Source organism: Monodelphis domestica, chromosome 6 (assembly GCF_027887165.1).
Source record: "Monodelphis domestica isolate mMonDom1 chromosome 6, mMonDom1.pri, whole genome shotgun sequence".
Classification (NCBI taxonomy): Eukaryota; Metazoa; Chordata; class Mammalia; order Didelphimorphia; family Didelphidae; genus Monodelphis; species Monodelphis domestica.
In genome coordinates, this window is record NC_077232.1 from 289,399,174 (window position 1) to 289,421,848 (window position 22,675).

Genomic DNA, 22,675 nt, shown 5'->3' on the forward strand with positions numbered 1-22,675 from the left:
CATTGTACCCAGAGACAGATACACTGTGTTAAAATTGAATGTAATGAACTTTGCCATTAGTGGTAATGCAGTGATCCTGAACAACTCGAAGGGATCTATGAGAAAGAATACACATATTCACATTGAGTGGAAAAATATTCACATTTAGGGGGAAAAGTGTGGGAGTAGAAACACTGAAGAAAAACAACTGCTTGATTACATGTGTCGAGAGGGATAGGATTGGGCATATAGACCCTAAATGAACATCCTAGTGACAACATCAAAAACATGGAAAAATTTCTGATCAAGGTCACATGTAATACCCAGTGTAATTGCAGGTTGGCTACAGGAAGGGTTGGGGAAGGGGAGGGAGGGATAGAATGTTTCTTGTAACCAAGGAATAATGTTTGACTAAATAAAAAATAAATATATAAAAAAGATAGTGGCCTAGAGAACTGAGAAATTAAACAAGGATCACACAGATAGTAGTCGTATTTGAACCTTCCTCTTTCTTGTTTCCAGCACATATTTCTAGCCGCCATATTATACTGCTTCTCTTTTATTATCTTCAGCTTATCCTACTAAGATGATTTCCTAGATCAGACATTTTATTTAAAATATTTAATTAAATGTAATATGATATAAACATGATATATTTAACCAAAATATTAAATACTTAAATAAATATAAAAAACCATCTAATCTAAATATGTCATAAAATACAATATTGAATGTTTTAAATAAAAAATGCCTGATCCAAATATAATTTAATAATTAAATATTATTTATTGTATATTTCAAATAAATACAAGAAATTGCCTGATCTAAGAATCGACAGGAATATGGGATTAAAATCTGGTCTGTTATGTTTCCCTTTTGTCCCCATACTAACAGTTAGATACTTTTCTTTTCTGAAACTGGTTTTATTTCCTAACTAGAAGAACTAGAAGACTCAGGTTCTAGAAGAAGATTATATAAGTCACTTTCTTACTAAAAGGATGAGTGTAAATTTGACATTGGAAGTCAATTAATGCTTAAACCATCACATGATAGGGATGATGGGAGAACAAAGAGCTGTCAGATTACATCAGTGCCTTAATTTTAAAAAAAATCCAGAGGTCACATACAGTCACAGGGTGTGGCTAGATTACTCATGATAGGTAGTAATAGCAACATAAGGGACATGCAGATATCCTTTTAACTACCCAAGTTAGAATAAAAGAATATGTATGTGATCATCAGCCTTTTGGCATCGTTCCCTAGTGCTTCATGACAGGGTGTCTATGGCTCAGGTATTATGGTCTGCTCTAGACACCTTATGCTGCTAACCTTCTGGAACCTAATGTTTTGATCAGTCAAAGTAAGCTATTTACTCCCTTAACAAGTTGCCTTGACTCTTAGGGTACAATGTGGGGCATAATGGTTAAAGGGTAGAATTGGGGTTCTACTCAAGAAGCCTAGGGTGTATATCTAGTAAATGCTTCCTATCTGTGTAACCATAGTTTAAATCGTTTCACCTCTCTGCAGCTATTTCTTCATCTGCAAAATGGCTCTAATAAGAGCTATTATATCTACCTCAAAGGATTATTATATGACTCAAATGAGTGTATATAAAGTACTTTATAAATCTTGAAGTACTCCATAAATGTTAGCTATCACTATTAGTATCATACCATCTTCTTCATCTTTTTTGATGGTGTCCAGATAGAAATAGTCCTGGGATAAGTTGCTATCCTATTATTATGAGTCCTTTAAATTCAGTGTTCTATGAATAATTGATTGCCTGGGTGGATATAACTGCTTACTATTGTTGTTGTTCAGTCATTTCAATTGTGTGACCCCATTTAGAGTTTTCTTGGCAAAGATCTTAGAGTTTGCAATTTCCTTCTCCAGCTTCTTTTACAGATAAGGATTTACCCAGAATCACACAGCTAGTGTCAGAGGCTTAATTTGAACTTAGAGAAGTGGGTTTTCCTGACTCCAAATATAGTGTTTTATTCACTGTACTATGCCTTGTTGCCTATAAAGGATCTTATCCCCATCTTTTTTTTTTTTTTTATCATGATGCCTGATGTTTGATGAAGATCCAGAGAGCTTCCAAGTCATGGAAGTGTGACAGAGACTGACACATAAGAAAAGTGCCAGGCTGAAGATTGTGTGGAACTGATCACCTCAACGGGGATGGGGCCCCAGCTGATGGGAATCTGGAGGAGCAGAAGACTCTAGTTGATAGAGGAGATGGGCTCTCAGTCAGGAGAAGCGGAAGAGAGAAGGTTGAAAAGGACTTTCTCCTGAGGGTTACTCACTTTTTCCTGTCTGTGACTGGAAATTCCCCCCCCCCCTCAACAATTCCCAATTGAAAAGACTATTGAAGAAGAAACATTTTAAATCTGTCTGACTTTACTTCGGATCCTGTTTGTCCTGAGTCTGAACTGTGGCCAAGGGGTCAAACCCAGGGTGAGTCAACCTGACTTTCTCTCAGGGAAACTCAGGTCAGGGTTGCCAATGCCTGAGTTCCCCTCAAAATGAAGGAGGGAGGGGAAAGGGTTTAGATGGAGACAGAGATCCCCTTTTCCCCACTTTCCTCTCCCATTCTTTCCCTGCTAGTTATTCCTTTGTATTACCCTGATTGAGCTGACATTAAAATAGTTATTTTTTCCCCAAGCTGTGAATCAAGTGTGATTGAACAGATCAAGGGGTCTCGAGTAGTGGAGGGTAGACAAGAGGGACAGAAGAATATGGGAGAGTAGCCTTAGCTAAGGAGAGAAGGCAGAAGAGGGAAAATCTTCAAACCCCCTCTCTTCTCTCTGAGTCAACCTTAAACATCAGCTGTCTCTCCTGAACATCACACTGCTTTGAGAAGGGAGGTCTCCACTCTTTCTCTCTCTCTCTATACTTCAAGATTGAACCCCTCAGTTACTACTAAAAAACTCCTTCAATACAGAAGACAGAGTAGTGGTGGGAATCAAACCAGATTTGCTGATGGACATTTCCAACTATCAGAAAGCACTGAGGCCAGCACTCATTCAGTTCCTGATGGACCTGATGTGAGGCCAAAACATGCAAATATAATTCAGGTAATAGTTATCTCCCTTCTTCTGACTTGGACAATTAATCAGCTGGTACAAAGAGGCTGTAACGGTTCTGCCATATTGTGTGACAACTAGAGAGAGGACATCAGAGAATGAGAACAGTGGAGTTCCATAGAAACCTAAAGAGTACTAATAAAAATGATGATTTACCTCTCCAAGGCCAGTCACAAGGGATGATATTTCCTCTTATTCAAATTCTTTCCCATGTGAGAGAGAATCTTTCTTTCTTGGAATGTTGTTGTGGTTATCCGGTCACAGGATTTGCTCTGCCCTTCCACTGAACTCTAAGTCCTCTTAACAGTAAGTTTTGAAGTAATGGGCTATGAGGTTAATAACCTATTGATTCAGGAGATACTTCTGACCATATTTGCCAGGTACAGTTTAACATGGCAGCAATGTATTTTTTTGGTAAGACTTAAATTGATCATCGTAGCATCTCTTCAAAGGTTCCACTTCTCTGCTAGAACAACCTAGATGCTGGAAATTTTAAAAACTGGCAATTTAGGTACAGGTTCACTTTTAGGAAGGATATAGAAGCCATTGACAAGCTAATTCTTATGCAGACTGGGCACCACCATCTTGAAACTCTGCTTACTGCAGTCAAACAAAAAAAAATTAGGATGGAAACACATGCTCTTTGTTTACCTGTTACCATGAGACTTTGAATTCCTTGCCCATGATGCTAAACCTTAGAAACATTTTGTCCCATTTAACTTGGAAATTATAAATATTTTGTGATGTTACTACAATTAAAAATGTCTTTCTTTAATTTTAGGAATGCATACTATCCGATTTATCTGGCCCTTTCTGAATTTCCTTTTATTCTCCATAAAAAAATTAAACAAACAATAACATTCTTACTTTCTCTCTTAGTATCAATTCCAAGACAGAACAAGAAGGGGTAGGCAATTGGCATTAAGTGACTTGCCCAGGGTCATATAGTTAGGAAGTGTCTGAGGTCACATTTGAACCCAGGTCCATCCAACTCCAGGCTTTGTACTCTATCTATTGTGCTAACTAGCTGTCCATTTCTGGAGATAGTCTTAGATAGTCTTTGAGGGAGCTTTGCTGTAGACTATGGTTTGGATTGTGGGCTTCAACTTGGGCTCTGACTCTTGGATTACTTTGTTGGGTGAGTATAAGGCTGACCCCTTTCCTAGCTTCTGGAGAGACTAGCTTCCATCTTGGAGAAGGCTGCATGGTTACTCATTACCAGCCTTCCTGGTGGAGAGCTAATTAATCTCTGCCTGGACTAAGCAGATCTGGAGCAAAACATTTAGGTTGATAGGATAGATAACTTCTCTATCCCCCTCACATTTCTCTTCTTTATTATTTCCTCTCTATTTGCAAATATTTGTAAATAAATATCTGACTCAAAATATAGTAAATACTGGAGACCACATAATTTCATATAATCATTGTCCAACCATTGATTTTAATCTTTATACTCTCAAGTCCTGAACTCCATCTAACTGCCTATCATATGGCCATTGAAAGATTGCTTGCATTTTTCTTCTTTGAATTACTTTTTTACTTCCTTTGACTATTTGCCTATTTGTAAATGGTTTTCAGATATCTATATCAATGTCAAAATTGACTTCTATTTAAATATCAATAGATATATATTGATATATACACATACATGTATTGTGAATCTTAAAACTGCTCAGACTCTACTTCAGAAGATTTGATTAAGCTATTCCCCATTCTCTACAATGGAGGTACTTGGTCAGGAATGTATTGGGAATTTTAAAATTACTCCACCCTGCTCAGACAGTGCCTTAGGGGAAGATAAAGTTGTAAACTCCTGATTGAACAATGAAAAGTCCCTAACTCATACTTATAGTAAAGCTAGAACCTTAAGCTAGGTCTATTTTTAGATCTAATACAAAAGGGTGCTAAGTACTTATAAAGGTTAAATTAACCACTAAAAGGTCAAGCAACTTACAAAAGGCAAGCTTAACAAAAGAGGTGTGAAGTTTTAGTCTACCCAGAGAAGGTGAGAACTAAAGAGTGGTGAGAACTAAGAATGGGCAGTCCTGGGGGAAAAAAAAACAACAACAACAAAACATCTACTGTGATTGGTAGATGTGAAAATTTAGGGGAGGTGACATAAGAGAAAATTTCTTTAAAAGGAGGGGACTTATTGAATTTGAGTTAGTTGGTGAACTTAGTTGGAGTTTGCAGTTAGTTGGAGGAGCTGGGTCTCTGAACTCAGTTCAGGAGTTGAGGATTTCAGTGAAGGACTAGAATTTGCTTGGGACAATCTTGTGGTGAGTGATAAAAAACTGACTAGTCTCTCTTAAGGCTCTGGCCTAGGCCCTTCCTACTATTTTTCTCTCTTCTCTCTCTCTCTCTCTCTCTCTCTCTCTCTCTCTCTCTCTCTCTCTCTCTCTCTCTCTCTCTCTCTTCCCTTAATTCCATCATTTGTATTAATTAAAATCTCCATAAAACCCAGCTGACTTGGGTATTTCCATATTTGGGAATTTTCCCATGGCGACCACTTATTTTTGATTTAAATCAAGACACTAAAAATTATCTTTACAGTTTTGGCAATTCATTCTTGAAATCCACATTTTCACGGTTACAGTATACATGTATGTATATAAATTCCCTATAAATCTTGTATATCTGAATCAAAGATATTTTCCCTGATATTTTTCCATGTTAACTATTTCCCTTCTGTTCATTTTATTTGTGTGAAATCTTTTACAATTTAATGTAACTAGAATTGTCTATTTTATCTCCTCTGATTATAAAATGACATGTAAGCAATTTGTTAATCTTAAATTACTATGTAAATACTACTTATTATTGTATTATTATTATTTTCTATGTCCTTTATTTGGTGGAAAATTCTCCCCCTATCCATAGCTATGAAAAAAAAATATTTTCCCCTTTTCTTATAATTTATAATCTGACTTTTTATATCTAAGTCAGTCAGTCAACAAGCAATTGTTAAGCATTTATTATATGTCAGGCACTGTACTATAAGGAGAAATACAAAGAAGGGTAAAAACAGTCTCTAATTCACCTCCTAATGTGGGAAGCAATATGCAAATAATGAAGTACATGCCAGATAATTCAGAGTAAATAGTAGGTATTTTAATGGGAAAGACACTTAGCACTATGAGAAGGAATCATTTCATTCTTTGTACTTGTAGCTCATGCCTGGCATACTACCAGGCACATAGTTCATTTTGTTCAGTCTTTTTCAATTATTTCCAACTCTTTATGATCTCATTTGGGGTTTTCTTTTTTTTTAAATCCTTACCTTCCATCTTGGAATCAATACTGTGTATTGGTTCCAAGGAAGAAGAGTAGTAAGGGCTAGGCAACAGGGGTCAAGTGACTTGCCCAGAGTCACACAGTTGGAAGTGTCTGAGTCCAGATTTGAACCTAGGACCTCCCATCTCTAGGCCTGGCTCTCAATATACTGAGCTACCCAGCTGCCCCCCATTTGGGGTTTTCTTGAAAAAGAGTGGTTTGCCATTTCCTTTTTCAGTACATTTTACATTTGAGGAAACTGAGACAAACTTGGGCAAGTTTCCTGCCCAGGGTCATGTGGCTAAGAAGTATCTGAGGCTGGATTTCAACTCAGGAAGATCTGTTTTCCTGACTCCAAGTCAGGCAATCTTTCTACTGTACCATCTAGTTTCCCTGGAACATAGTAGAGGCTTAAAAAATACTAGCTGATTGATTTATCTGGTCTATTCTTCTATATTTCTCCATTTTATGAGTGAATTGATCCCTTTTACATTAATTATCATGACTATTAATTGTGTTCTTTCCATCATATCCTCTTACATGTTTTTCTCCCTTACTTTACAAAAGAGAAAGGGATGAAGGAGAAATAATGTGATCAATTTATATATCTTGTATTTGAAGTAATCTGATCAAACTCTTTTGCTGTCCTTTCTTCACCTAGCCAAGACCATAATCACTGATCCTTACACTTCATGTTCCTATTTTAAATGTTCTTTGTGGCCACCCCTTTGAATTTGAAATTTGTTCTAATTAAGATTATTCTCTCCATAACTCTCCCTACTTCCTTAACCCCTTTCTACCACTTTCTCTTTTTTCCATGTGGAATTTTATGTATTTTCTACACCAAAGTCATTTTTTATGCATGAACAACCCTCCTTTGACCACAAGGGTTCAGGTCAATATGTGACACTGACCAGCTAATATTCTTTTATTCCTGAGCCAACTAATTGACCAAATTTTGCAAATTTGAGATTAGAATAGCAAAAAAAAAAAGTCTTCACAAATTGAAGAATGAGAAGAAACAAGAACTGTTTAGTAGGACCAGTTAATTCATTTTATCAGAAATATATATATATATATATATATATATATATATAAAATTTTACAAGAAAATAATGAATAAAGCCTAGCTAAGACATAAGAAAAAAATCTCAGAAGCCATAAGCCAAGATGAATCAAGCAATTAATCAAACATCTCAGATAAGCAATAAGCATTTTTAAGCAATGTGAGCCTTAAGAACAAAGATTATCATGTTTTCATTGTCTCCTCAGTGTTTGACAGATAATCACATAGTAGACACTTAATGAATTCTTGGTAATTTACTGCTGAGAATATGAAAATACAAAAATGAATTGGACTATTCTCAAAAGGACTTTATATTCAACTAAGTGAGCCAAAATTTGCATATATAGAAATGTATGGAGACAAATGTCAAAAAAATATGTAATTATGGAAGACACAACCAGTTGGGGAGATCAGGAAAGGCTTCAGGTAGAGGTATCAAATTTAAATAGAAACATAGTTCTCTAATCCATACATAAAGATTTCTGCAGACCACATATTGATTTAGAAACTCAGATTATAATACTATGTATTTTTATTTATTTTATTGAACATTTCCTAATTACATTTTAATCTGATTAGGGAGAGTTGTGGGGCACATGAGACATGTATTTAATACCTCTAATGGAGAATATGGTGTTTGAGTGAAATAAAAGTAAATAATTGAGCAGTGCAATTATAAAAGAAAATTTACCAACTCATAGAAGTAGAAATGTAGAATATTGGAATTCTTAGTTTCATCACTCATTTAATCAAAGAAAGGATCATATTTTAAAGCTGGAAAGGTCCTCAGAGCATATCTAGCCCAAGGCATTAGAGATAAAAAAAAAATATACAAAGTGGCACCTTGACACACGAGTTTAATTAGTTCCATGGCCAAGCTTGTAACTCAATTTGCTCATGTGTCAAATCGAATTACCTCATTTAAATTAATGGAAATGCAATTAATCCATTCTGGCCCCAAAAAACCTTTCCATGGAAGTTTGTTTCTTCCTCCCTTTTAGAACATTCCAACAATGTGTGAAACAAGTGTTATAACACAGTTCCAACGCATGACCTGTTGCAGCATTTTCTGGGTGTGACTTTTCAATAAACTGTTGAATGTTTTCCCAAATCCTCAACATTTCCTTATTCTTGCTTGTACTGATTACCTCATTCACCTCGGGCTCCTCCCCACTACGTAATTTTCTGCAAAACCTTCGTATGCTGCTGCTGTGGTAACTCCTTTAGTTCCTTGGTCATTAGTTCCTCGCTGTGCTTCTCCACAAGGTCAGCAACCTCGAGCAAAATCAGTTTAATACAGATGCTTGCATGGCCATACAAACACTGAACTAAAGGAGGCAGCCTCCTGTAACTTGTAAAACCAAATGTTCAGCAGGCTATCTAGTGGAGCGTGGCACAAGCTCGTGATTCAAATATTCAAAAAGTTTGTACAAAAATATTCATAGCGGTGCTTTTTGTGGTGGCAAAAAAAAAATAGAGGGGATGTCCTTCCATTGGGAATTGCTGAACAAACTGTGGTATCTGATAGTGATGGAATACTATTGTGCTGTAAGGAATGATTAACTGGAGGAATTCCATGTGAACTGGAAAAACCTCTATGAACTGATACAGAGTGAAATAAGCATAATCAGGAGAACATGAAATATTGTGGAACAATCAAATGTAATAGACTTTGCTATGCAATGCAATGTAATGATCAAAAACAATCTCATGGTATTTATGAAAAAGAATGTTATCCACATCTAGAGAAGAACTATGGGAATAGAAATGCAAAAGAAAAACATGATTTTGTATTCAGTTACATGGGTATATGATTTGGGGTTGTGGTTTTTAAAAGATTACTCTATTACAAAAATAAATAATACAGAAGCAGGTTTTGAGTAATAATGCTTGTCAGCTCCAGGATGAGGGAGAATACAGGAAAGAGAGAGAACATGAATCATGTAAACATGGAAAAATATTTTTAAAATAAATAAATTAAAATAAAATATAAATAAGGAGTGGCCAGTCTTTATGACTTAGTTTTCTTCAAAGCTCAGGTCAAGAACCAAACAGTGTTGGTTCACAGAGAAAATGCTTTAAATGTGCTTGTTGCTTTGACTTGACTTCACCTCCCACATAAGGTCTTTCTTGATCTATGCCAGTAACTAGTAGTTTTTTCCCTCAAATTATCTTGAATTTATCTCATATTTTGCACAAACCTATAGACATGCTTGCTCTCCCCAAATATCCTTGAAGGCAGAGTCAGTTTTACTTTTCCCTTTATAATCTTGTGCCTAGAACATTCTTGGTTGATGGGTTGACCTTCACTACCAAGAATTTCAATATTTTCTGAAGAAATGAGAAATGTTTTTACCCAGTGACCTAAATTTAATTTAATCAATTTAATCATTAGTTGGGGGTCCATAATGTAAGACAAATATAAAGAACTTTTAAAGGGTACTTTTAAAGTGGGACTAGAAGGAATCTTAGAAGATCATCCAGATCAATGTTTTCCCATTTGTGAACTAAAGACCTACTTGGGGGATTACAGTAATAGTCTTAAAAGTTGGCATTAAAATTCTTTAATGGTGCCTTAATCAGTAAATAATTATCAAGAACATTAAAAGTAGCATATTAAATTGTCACAAAACAATTTGGGGATGTCAAAAGGAGTCCATGGGATAAAAATGTTGGGAGTCATTGATCTGATCTGCTAATCTCCTTCCTTTCTCTCTCTGCATATTTTAAAAATGAAATAAACTCAGAAACCAAAGCTCAGAAGTGTAAAGGGACTAGTCCAAAGTCTCAGAGTTAATTTGTCAAAAGATTAGAGAATAAAGTGGTAGCTAGGTTGCTCAATGGATAGAGTACTAGGTCTAGAGGTGGGAAATTCTGGGTTCAAATCTAGCCTTAGACACTTCCTAGCTATGTGACTCTGAGCAAGCCCCCAATTGCCTAGCATTTACCACTCTTCTGACTAGGGATGGATATTTAGTTTTGAATCTAAGATGAAAACTAAGGGCACTTTTAAAAATAAATAAATACAGTATTATGGAATGGGAATAAAGAAAAGTCAAAATTTGGGAATCAGTGTAAAAACATGTTTGAAAAATTATTTACTAAAATTCTCAAGCATATGAGGTAAATAGTGGTAGTAAATAGATGTTCCCATTTTCTACTAATTGGGCATGTTACTAGAATTTAATTTCCAACTGGGGACATTTCAATGAAGGTGTGCCATAATCATGGCAACTTCTATGAGCTCTCAGATCCCTCATTTGGGAAGCGGGGAGAAGAAGAGGGAGAAGAGTTTAAGGTTAGCACTATAAGGTTAGCCAATGAGCTGAAGTCTGAGCCAATAAATTACTTCATAGATAAGAGGCATCTACCAACCCTTCAGGGAGGAGTCAGCAATTAGCAAATGCTTTAAGCCTGACTTAATTTTTCAAATCCCATACAGAAAGCAAGCATACAGTGCTGTGGGGGAAGAGGTAGTCAGGAGCAGCATGAGCCACCTTCTTCTATCACCTTTAGTTCAATTATATATAGCCAGTTAACTCTTAGAGGTCATATAAGGAGAGATGAGTACATAGGTACAGAATTACTACCTAGGTACTGAAATGTGTCACTACCCACGGGGAGTACAGAAGACTGACTATCAACAGGTGAAGCATGCTTTCCAAAAGCATGAGCATTCAAAAGAGAGAGGCAAGAAAAGTACAAAGAATCCCCCTTTAATTGTCCACGGTGGATGATAGAAGCAAATGATAAAGTGAGGTTTCCAGTCACAGAAAGAAATTAATGATAGAGGAGAAAGAACACTAGCTCTGATGTTAGAGCTTGAGGGTTCAAATCCCATCTCCCACCCAAGAAATATTATTTTTTTCTTCTTAGATTTCGCTTCCTCTTCTAAAATATGTGAATGCATTGCTCTAGATAAATTATGTCTTCATTAAGACTTATTTTCCTCATTTATAATATGTGGACTTGATGGATTTCTGATGCCTACATGAGTAACCTTGATCACTCTGTTCATTTTCCATATGGAGATGGGAGGATCCAAATCCATAAAACTATAAGGACTACTATATTGTTGTTGTATATTGCTGCTGTATTAGGACAAAGTAAATTTCCTTTTGTGAACTGTTCAATGATTAATGAATGGCTCATTTCATCCCAAAATTCAGTTTGAGCTGGGCCTTGGCTTACTCATCTGTCATACAGGACAAACAGTATTGAACTCATGAGAACTGAGTTCCCTTTACCTCTAATTCTATTATGATTCTACAGCCATTGTAAAGTGTTTTTTTTTTCCTGAAACAAAAAGGAAAAACAGAAATGTAGTTTAAATTCCTATGACACACTATATTTCTCCTCGCTTTAAAATGTAAAAACTTTACACATACACACACAAAAAAAACACAGAAATTTTACATGAAAAGTATGGATACACAATACTGGAGCAATGAGGCAGCTGACACATTGCTTAATCTGGCACCCATGGATTGGCATAGTGTCATTTGCCTCATTGTCAATGATGATTAGACCAAATTGGTCTGATTATACCCTATTCTGGCATATAGGTTGGAATGAAATCTCTATGAAAGGAGTGCTTGAAATGGCAATGAAAAATAACAGTTATACACCACACTCAGGAATTTGGGAAACACATTAAAGTGTGGTTTCTACTTAAAACAAGAATTTGGCTTCTCCAGTGGGAAATTAATATAGAATGTGCCTTGAAGTGCTTGAAGCCCTGTCACCAAGTTTGCCCATAGTGCCAAGAGCCCTACCCTTTCACCTTAGGGTCCGACTTGGCAAGTGGTCAGCCCAAGGACCTGAAACGCACACAGAGAAGATTAGGAAAGGCATTGGCAATCATCCTTGGCTTTTCAGGAGTACACAAGGATACCAGTCTCACCCAAAACAAATACAAGACTTGTTAGGTAACAATTCTTGTTACCAAGAATTCAATTTTCATTTTACAATTACGTAAAGAGGAACTCCAGACATGTGATCTAGGTTTCTACTGTGAGAAAATCATCCTCACTCTTGGCATTTCAGGAAGCAGCCAGTTTTCTGATAATTTTATGTTAACTTAATAACAGTTTAGATGAAACATTTTAGTTCATTACAGTATCCATTTTCTCTCCATTATATCAAATCCTTAGAACAGGAATTCTTAAGCTTGGGTCTCTGGATAAATTTCAGGGGATCTATGAATTTGGGCAGGGAAGAGGGTATCTTCTTCTTCACTGACCTTTAATTGAAATTTAATATTTCGTCAAATCATTTTAAAATATTATTTTGAGGAGTCCATAGGCTTCAGCAGACTGCCAAAGAGATCAATTACACCAAAAAGGTTAAGGACCCCAACCTTATAGTACGATTCTGCTATGATACCTCTACAGAATAGCTATGTGAATGCCCATCAAGGGAAGTAACAAACATGTCTATGTTCATAAAAGACTTTTCCATACTGATAACAAATGGGAAAGGAGAAAGAAGGGACAAAGAATAGGCATTTATTATGCATCTGGGGATAAATAATATGCATCTATTAAGCATCTACTATGTGCCAGGCACTGTAATTTACTTTTCCTTAATAAATATTATCTCATGCAATCTTCACAACAGTACTATGAAATCAGAACTATTGTGAGTCTGATTCTGTAGTTGAGGACACTAAGGCAGTTTAAGTTTCCATCATTAACATCATTATTAGCAACAGAGTGCTACTGAATGTCTGTTTGTTTGTTTTTTAGTAAAGGGGTGTTATAATTTTTCAATATCAATTTGACAGATACATAAAATATCAGGGATAGGAGAGACTGGAAACTTGAGGTTTAGGGACTGGAAGCAAGGTCATCAATCAATCAGTAAGCTGCTGAAATAGTCTAACTCAAAATTAATGAGGATCTGAAGTAAGATAGAGGCTACATGAATGAAGAGAAGGGGATAGATATAAGAGATATTAAGGAAGTAGAATTATAGAAGACCAAAACTTGATACTTGATGAGATGTGGTAGGGGATGAGGGGATGAAGAATTGAGAAGGGTTATGGATGACTCCATGATTGACTGGAAGGACGAATAGCCTGAATGGGCTCTCCCACAGGGAATGAGACAGATATATAAGATAGATCAACTGAGAAAGAGTTCCCAGTCTTGTTCAAGGGGAAATTTTCCAAAACCTCTAATGGGACAAACTATAAATATAAACTTGCATGAAATTCTGAAAAATTTCTCCTTGGATGAGACTGAGATAATCTGAAATATTTGTCTCATTCCCATTGAGAGAGCTCATTCACCCTATGCATTATGTTATAATCTGCTATATCAAATTTTTCTAATTTTATGTTGCTAATGACTTTGACATATGGACTTATTAATATTCAATTTTTTAAACCCTTACCTTTCATCTTATAATCAATAATGTGTATTGGTTCCAAGGCAGAAAAACAGTAAGGGCTAGGCAATGGAGTTAAATAACTTGCTCAGAGTCACACAGCTAGGTCAACTGAGGTCAGATTTGAACCCCGGACTTCCTGTCTCTGCGCCTGGCTCTCAATCCACTGAGCCACCCAACTGCCCCTGAGAAAAGAAAATATTCGATATTTTTGATGGCCTTTGTTGAGCATTTGGTGGGAGGGGAACCAAGCCTTTGGTAGCTTGGTGCATTTCTCATTTTCTGCAGACTAGTAAAACTTAGGAAGGAAAATTATTCTAGTCTGATATTCCTTCTTTGTGGAGAGTAGATGGGCCAGCTTTGTGGACCCAATCCCCTGCTCCTCTCTTGGTAGGAATCAAAATCTCCTCTGGAGATAAGATTCCAGCAATACTAATGTATGTCTCTCCTCAAGACATGTTTTGACAAAACCATATGGACATAAACATAACCTCCATGGGCAATTGAGGGAAACTAGTTCTGTACAGATGATACACTCAGAACATGTGTACCAGATTTCTTTAGAATGATAATGTAAATGGCAGAGCACACATTGAGGTTGTGTGTAGCTAGGGTTTTGCTTATTTTAGAAATTCATCTATAGCTCCCATTTTATGTCTTCTTAGCCTTAAGAAGTCCATGTTTCTTCTTCCGTTTATAAGTATTAAATATCATGCATCTCAAATTCATTTCTACATGTGCTGTCCTTTACACTTTGAAGTGGGGACAAGAAAAGGAGGTATTACTATTATTTTTAGAATTCTACTCTAGGATGTACAATGTATACAATAATGTATGTAGAACCAGGAAGACCTGAGTTCAAATCCTGCAGAGAGATAGAAGCACTTGCCTCCCAAGATTCTGTGAAGCTCAAATAAGATAATGTATATAAAAGCACTTTGCATATTTTAAAAGTTGCTAAATAAATATTAAATATCATTATATTTGACCTCTCTCCTAATTACATGTTGGCATTAATGAGTCACAAAACATTATAGTCGTAAAGGACATTAATATTCGCAGACTCCACTCAACACTCTCCACTGTTGTCAAAAAGTCATTACCATTCCCCTTCTAGGAAGCTCCATTGGGAAATTTTGATTCACATGAAGCTGAAAACTGTCTGCACGGTTCACCCTTTGGTCCTAGTTCTGACCTCCTGGACCAAGGAAAATTAGTCTTTTTATTCCCCATTACAACTCTTTAAATACTTGACAGTGGTTAACCAAGCCCTACCAAAGCCTCTTCTTCAGACCACCCCTCCCTACTTTCTTTAACAGACTCTCATATAGTGTATCCTCTAGATTTCTTATCACTCTGCTTCCAACCTCTTCCATATATGTTCAAGCTTTGTGAGAATCTTTTATAAAATGTGGCGACTAGAACTTAGCATAACACTTCAAATGTACTCTAGACAAAAGTCAATGGAATGGAATGGAATGGTGAATTACTTTCTATTCTCTGGACACTAGATTATATTCAATACTTTTTTAATAGCATGAAGCTTCCCACCTTCCTCTCTCTTCCCCCCCCCCCCCGCCCCTTTTTCTTTCTCTTTCCTCTTACTTCAAATGAAGTCTTACAGCTAGGGTTAGAAGAGGAGAGATGCTCATATTTTGGGGAAATGAATGAATGAATAAACATTTATTAATCTCTTACTAGGTGCCAAACACGATATTAAAATCTAGAGATGTTCTTTTGAGAACTATTTATTTGTTCACAATGCCTTTATGGTAATTTATACCCTGTATATACACCTGAAAATACTCATACTTTAATGCTTTTAATTTATTTTTTATTTTAATTTTAATTAATTTAAAAATGCTCCTCAGTGGAACCCTCACAGACAAATCTGTTCTAGAATGAAAGGAACAAGACTCAAAGAGAAACAGTTGGAGGAAGTTTCTAGGCAAAGTTCTTTAATCACAAATACAATTTTCTTTTGCTTCTTCAGGGAATGTCAAAAGCAAAGGGTGGCTATATGACAACAGGCCAAATCAGCCAGCTATTAAGATAGCAAATCCACTCTTCCTCTGTCAAGCAGAGAAATGTGACCACTGATGATGGCCTGGGAAAGAACTAAGGGATGGATAGACTGGAGGTCATTATGAAGTCAAAAGGTTTGGAATTTTGGGGTTCATAAGCATGCAAAAGGAACACTTGTGGGTGCCAGCAAGATCAAAAGAATGATCATCTCTGTGAGTAAGTAAGGTGAGGTAGAAGAGTAGATGATGGGAACTCAGCAGATTGAGGAACTGGGAAGTTAGAGTTTTTGAAGGAATATCAGCATGCAATATGAATCCTCTAATATGAAGAGGAGTTGGGATGAAGAGAAAGACTGTGAACTAGAGACCCTGAACTAATTTATTAGGAAGAAAGGAAAGTGTCCAGAGAGACTGAAAGAAAATGGCCTTCAAGATCTTGACTGAGCAATAAATTTGAGACAAAGCATCCTAGAAAATACATGCCTGTTATATAATTATATATTCAATATAATTATTTGCAACTTTTTTATTTGCAACTATATTTTAACTTTATTTTATATCTGCAACTATAATTAAATGCAACTGAAAGGATTTTGTTCTTGGGTACTCTCTCTCCTTAACTTCTGTCTTGGTTACTAACTTCTCACTTAGGTCACAGAGAAGACATAGCTCAGTAGATTATAGTATCCCCAAACCCATCTGTGAGTGTAATATTACCCTCCTTTCCCCAAGGACACTCTCTGGGAATTGTCTAACTTCTCTGAGATAATCATGGACATAAAAGAAGTTCCACCATTATCAAGGTGCTTTTTAGGATCTCTGCAACTTGTCTCAGATAAATTCCTAGACTAACGATGGTGGATGCCTCTTTTGACTGTCCCTCCTTCATCTATAGATGCATTCTTTGCCTCTTACATGGGCATATGAATGAATATCTTAGAATTTGAAACCAGATGAACTGAAGAATAACTCAACCTTAGGGATGACAGCACAGATCTAAAGCTAGAAAGTTCTGGTCTGCCTGTCTTCTGGTCCAACACTCTTATTTAACAGATGGAGAACTGATGACCATGGAGATGTAGTGACTTGCCCCAGGTCTCACAGGTGGCAGAGGCCAAATTTGAACCTATAACCTTTGGCTACAAAATCTAGTATTTTTTGTGGCATTCATACTTTCTGTTTTCTTTCTCTTCTAGCCCATTCTCTTGCCTTAATACTCCCCAAAACAAACTATGTAATCAGTGTGGGCAAGGGTCTTCCTACCTCCTCATGGTAATAGATTGGAAATCCTTTTCCCTTTATTGATGGCATCATAAATTACTGTGGTCAAAACAAGCCTTCAAAGAATGGATGATTTTTTTTATGCCAATTGAACTAGGCTACTCCTCAAAAAGACCTTAGGCCTATATCTTAACAATATCTATCTGAAACCATCTCAAAAGAAGTATATTATCTTTATTCTAAATCTGTTCCTTCTTCTGACTTCATTATTTGTGTCTATGGCACCACTTGGTCTCCCATGTTAATAATCTTGAAGTTATCTCTGACTTCTTTCTTTTTCTCATGAGTCCAACTGGTTACTAAATCCCAGCCATGACACATCCTAAATATCTCTTGCATCTGTTCCCTCCTCTCTATTTCCATTACCACTATCCTAGCATACTCCCTCATTATCAGCTGCTTGAAATGTCGTCATCTAAGCCTAATAACCTGCTTTTGTTAAATGCAGGATAGTCTCATTTTACTGAAATAAAGAATATGAACTACCAGATTGGCCCCAGTGAAACCTGGCCCAGAACCAGGATGGGGAAACTGAGGCTGAGAGGTTAAAAGATTTGACTAGAATCATAAAGTTGGCCAAAGTCAACTCCAAGCCTTCTAGTACCAGAGTGGGGGGGGGGGGGGGGCGGGTTAACACTTAACCATATCTCTTCTTTCTTTCTTTTAAGGAAAACTAGAATGACACATTCTTATTCCATCATCTTTACTGTGTTTTGTTTTTTTAGTCATATTTACCTTTAGTCATAAATATATCATGTTAATGTTAAAATATTTTAAAACATTTATATATATACACATACGTACATTATGTACATATATGTAATATATCCTCTTAGACGATAATTTTTGGTTGGTTTGTTAATTTCCATAAAACCCTATTTAAATTTATTTATGATCAAATAGTACAAAGCAAACCCTTTTTTTTAAAACTGTCCCTACCATGCAAGAGAGATTTTTTTCTGCTTATTACCTTCAAAGTCCACATCACCTACTAATTTTGTCCTTCCTGTTACAGGGTCACGGATATGGTTGATACCTACATCAATAACAGCAGCACCTTCTTTTACCATGTCAGAGGTAATCATCTTTGGAATGCCTGAAAAAAAAGAAACACACAGTTCCAAAAATAAAGCTCATTTAGGTTGTTTTCAGATAAAATAGCACTGTTTTTACTGTATATTTCTAAGATTCATAGAATGTGATATGTGAAATAACTTCCAAAGAAAGAAATTTAATGTACATATTACTTTGATGAAAGGAATTCAAATTAGTGAGGTAAGCTTTAATGGACAAAACTTTGGTAATACCCAAATTGGTAACATGAGACTGTCTAAAACATAAACACAAAATTTAATTTATGGCATCTTTACGGCATGTTCTTAGTATAGAAGTATCCTCTCTTTTATTAATTCTGGGCAAGTTACTTTGTTTGTCTGTTTCATCTTTAAAATGAACTAGAAAAAGAAATTGCAAACCACTCCAGTATCTTTGCCAGAAAAACCCCAAATGGGGTCATGAAGAATTGAACATGACTGAAAAATGACTAAAGAAACTACCTCTCTTTGGAGAACTGAGTAATTCCTGAAAAGTTATCTCTACAAAACAAACTGTGTTCTCATTGATTTCCATCCAAGGTTTGTGCATGAATACAAATGTTTTATGGGACAGTATAATTCCCTATATACTTTCCTATTTTAATTATCGGAAATATCAGCAAGATTCTATAGAAGAGCATGATTTCCCATAAACTTTTTAGTTTCATCATGGAAAATGCTAGTGGCATAAACCATTTTTCCCCAGGTTACTTGGGAGACACGCTGAGATGAGAAAGTAGCAGGTTGCTCTGGCTGAGGTTGTGAAGGGGCATAATTTTACCACTAAAGAGACTATTACCCACCCTATCATTATCATTACCCACCCCAATTATTGCTAAAGTTAGCACCTTTCTCTGCTTACCACATGGGGGCAAGGGAGATACCTGTCCGTAGGTGAGCGATGTGAATCAAGTAGGGTATATGAAATGAGTCAAAGCCTATCAAGTGCATAATTCAGGTGCACATCTCAATATAGCTCAAGATTTTCAATACTGTTTTCTAATCTGCTCAACTATTTCCCTTAGCTTCCTCTATTTCTCAATAGGATATTTGTATCTGACCTTACACTAATAAGTGATCACTGTTCTATATCCTAAAAAAAATCATTATTTCCTGGAGATCAACAAAAAATGTAAAATGCTGGCCTTCTCATCTCATCAATTCAGTGAATGGAACAGAATTCATTATAGAGTCAGACCTGTTAGGTAACAGGTAAACCTGCCAGTGCAAGCGACTATAAGAAGGTAAAACATACATAGAAAAGGTATTTTTAGTTGCCCCTTCATAAAATATTCATAACTTGGACTTAGAGCTGGAAGGAATCTCAAGGGACACTTATTTCAACACCTCTAATCTCCAAATAAGAAACCGGAGGCTCAGGATGTAGAGTGACTTGCTTAGCATCATAAAGCGAGTACATGAAATGTCAGAAATGAAACTTGAACCTAGTTATTGCTACTTTAATTTCAACACTATCCATTGCACCACCTCCTCTACTTGTATTCAATCTATCTTGAGGTACTTTTGTGAAGAAACTGCTTAGTAACCTAATCCTGACCCTAATTCCATTTCTAACTCTAACCAAAAAAGGGAGCTAGCAACTGGAATAGTAGAAAGTATGCCTGTTGGATGGTGGCTCACTGTCCACATGTGCAAACAGGGGAGAAAGAAAAGACTTCTCTTAGGGATTCTTCACATCCACCAGGAAACCAGTGTCTACCCATCAAAACATCTGCCCTCCTGCCACACAGATAACCTCTCTGACCCCAAACCTTGCACTTTTCACCTCTTGCTCAAAGAGGAGTCATTAAGTCAATACCACCTTTGTTATGAGAAACAACAAATAATACTAATGATAAATTATTTACATATCACTTTATGATTTGTGATGTAATTTATAAATATTATCTCATCCTTACAACAAACTTGGAAGGTAGATATTATTATTATCCTCATTTCACAGATGAGGAAACTGAGGCAGATAAAGGTTAAGTGACTTGTCTAACAACCCACAGCTGGAAAATGAATGAAGCAGGATTTGAACTCAAGGGTTCCTGAATACAAATTAAGCATTCTTATCTATTGTACCACCTACCTACCTCTGAAATAGGAGAAAAGCTTCCCAGCTTCCATATACCCATATCAGCAAAAATCTAAATTTCACACAAGATTGAATAATGATTAAAAAATCCAATGAGAAGCTTTAACGACTTCTTCCATCAACAGAACTGCATAAACTGTCAGCTAGAGTCCTTGTTAGCAAAACAGGGACCAGTAGAAAGTAGCCTGTCAATATGACCAGAGATGATCAGGGATATATCATGCAATGTGTCTAGAGGCAGCAAGAGTGGAGAAAACCCTGGGTTGAGGATATTAGAAGCTCCCATAAATGGGAGTAACCAGCAAATAGTCCACACAGTACCCACCAGTGTGATGCCCCATGTTGACCAAGACCTAGAGGACCAGTATAGGATCCTCTATTTGGCTTTTGAAGTCCTTCATAACCTCGTCTTTCCTAGTTTTCCAGACCTTACTCCCCTCTGTGCACTATGGGATTGAATGACCCTGGCCTCCTTGCTGTTCCTGAAAGAAAACACCATCTTTGAACTCCAGGAATTTTTTTTTTTATTACTTATCTCCCATATCTGAAATGTTCTTCATCAATTCTACTTTCTGGCTTCCTGGGCTTCCCTTACATCTCAGCTCAAGTCCTACCTTCTCAAAACAAACCTTTCTCATTCCTGCTTAATTTTAGTGCTTTCCCTCTGAAATCATCTCTAATTTATCCTGCACACACCTCATTCTTCTACAGCCTGAACTTCATACATTATCTACCATGCCTCTGAACCCTTTGTGTTGTCTTCCCATAGTAAAAATGTAAATTCCTTGAGGGTGAAGATTTTCTGTGTCTATTTTTATTCCTAATGCTAAGCACATTGCTAGGTCAAGATTAAATTGTGTTTGTAGAAAGTAAATTTTGATTTAGTGGGAATTATGAAATAATATCAGTTCACATTGAATATGAGTCAAAATCTAATTAATGTGGTGAATGTGAACTAACTGAAGGTGAGTCTGGCCCCATTCCATCATAAAAAGACTTTTGACAAAAGTTGACAAAACAAAGAATACTTCATATGGAAATACCACCAGCTCAAAGAGGAGGAGACTGGTTATTACAATAGTACAAAGATGATACTGTAACTAAACAACATTAACATTTTAATCCATAGTAACTCTAAGATAGGAAAAGTGAGAAACTCCAAGAATATGATCCCATGAAGTATATATTTCAGAATATCATTTGCAAATCTTTTCCTTTTCACTCCTATATCTTTAGCAAGGATGTTCTTAATAACTGTGTTAACTCTTCTGAATAGTTTGTTGAGATAGGAAAGTAATCATATACACTGATAAACTATTGATCCAGCCTCCTTTCAGATGAATTGAAAATTGATCTTCTAATATTTCTAAAATTGTGTGGCCTTTAGCACAGACCTCTTCTGTATAAACTTTATCTAATTGACCTACTTTTTCATATTTTTTCTGATATTTATATTTAATCAAACAACAAGGGGAAATGTGATCCTATAGTCCAAATATGTTGCATTTACGATCGTAAAGTTTGTTATAGATATTTTTAGAGATCCTTTACATTTTTAATATTTATTGTTCTTATAGCATCGAGGTTAAACCAATTCAGGGAGATCTAAACTAGTTATGTTTCTTCCCAAGGTTTCTATAAAATTATTTTTTTCTCTCCACTATGTGCTGCTATTTTGTAAGGCAGAAGTGTTCAGTCTTCAACTACATACACCATGAGATTCCACAAGAGTTTTTATTATACATCAATGCTACCAAATATTTCTATTTGGCAAAAAGTTAGGTATTTGTTTCTAGGTCCTTTAGATCTTTATGTTATAATCACTATTTTTTAAATTTTTGTAAATTCTCAACATTTGCAAAATATCCTTAATTTTTCAAGCCACCTTAATTTTAAATATATGACTTACTTATAGTCATTAAACTTCCTTAAAAAAATAATAGCAGTCTGTGGCAATATCTGTTATTTTATCTTTTTCTCATTTTTGATACCAATAGTTTGAGTTTTCTTAACTGTGTATCATATTTTCTTTTCATATTTAATCTTCCTTCTAATTTGGGATTTATTTTGATCTTTAATCTAAAAAGTCAATGATATGATGGAATACAGAAAACTGAGTCTGAAATGGCCCCATACAACTTAGTCATTTCTTGTCTGTTTGGATATAATCAATTTCATTTTTTTTTATTTTAAGTGAATCCTAACTCTCTTCTGTACTCAGGATGAATAGGTTTAAGGCATCTATATAATTAATAAATCTTTGGCATCTGTCAGCAGACCAGTCAACATTTGCATTTATTAAAAACCTATTATGTTCCTCATTTCTTTCTCCAGAACTATGTTTTCATTTTCATTAAAAAAAAAAAAACAACTTCTTATCT

At 35.8% G+C, this 22,675-nt stretch overlaps 1 protein-coding gene across 2 annotated transcripts in view; it reads right to left on the reverse strand.

Moving 5' to 3' along the window:
• MTHFD2L (methylenetetrahydrofolate dehydrogenase (NADP+ dependent) 2 like) overlaps positions 1–22,675 on the reverse strand; it is a 121,856-nt gene that overhangs the window by 10,868 nt on the left and 88,313 nt on the right. For both annotated transcript variants that reach the window (XR_008913042.1, XM_007495670.3), the window contains exon 7: positions 18,070–18,195. Coding sequence is in view for 1 of the 2 variants with exons in the window: in XM_007495670.3 (XP_007495732.2) it covers positions 18,070–18,195 (126 nt within the window). In the remaining variant the exon portion in view is untranslated. The remainder of the gene's footprint in view (positions 1–18,069; positions 18,196–22,675) is intronic.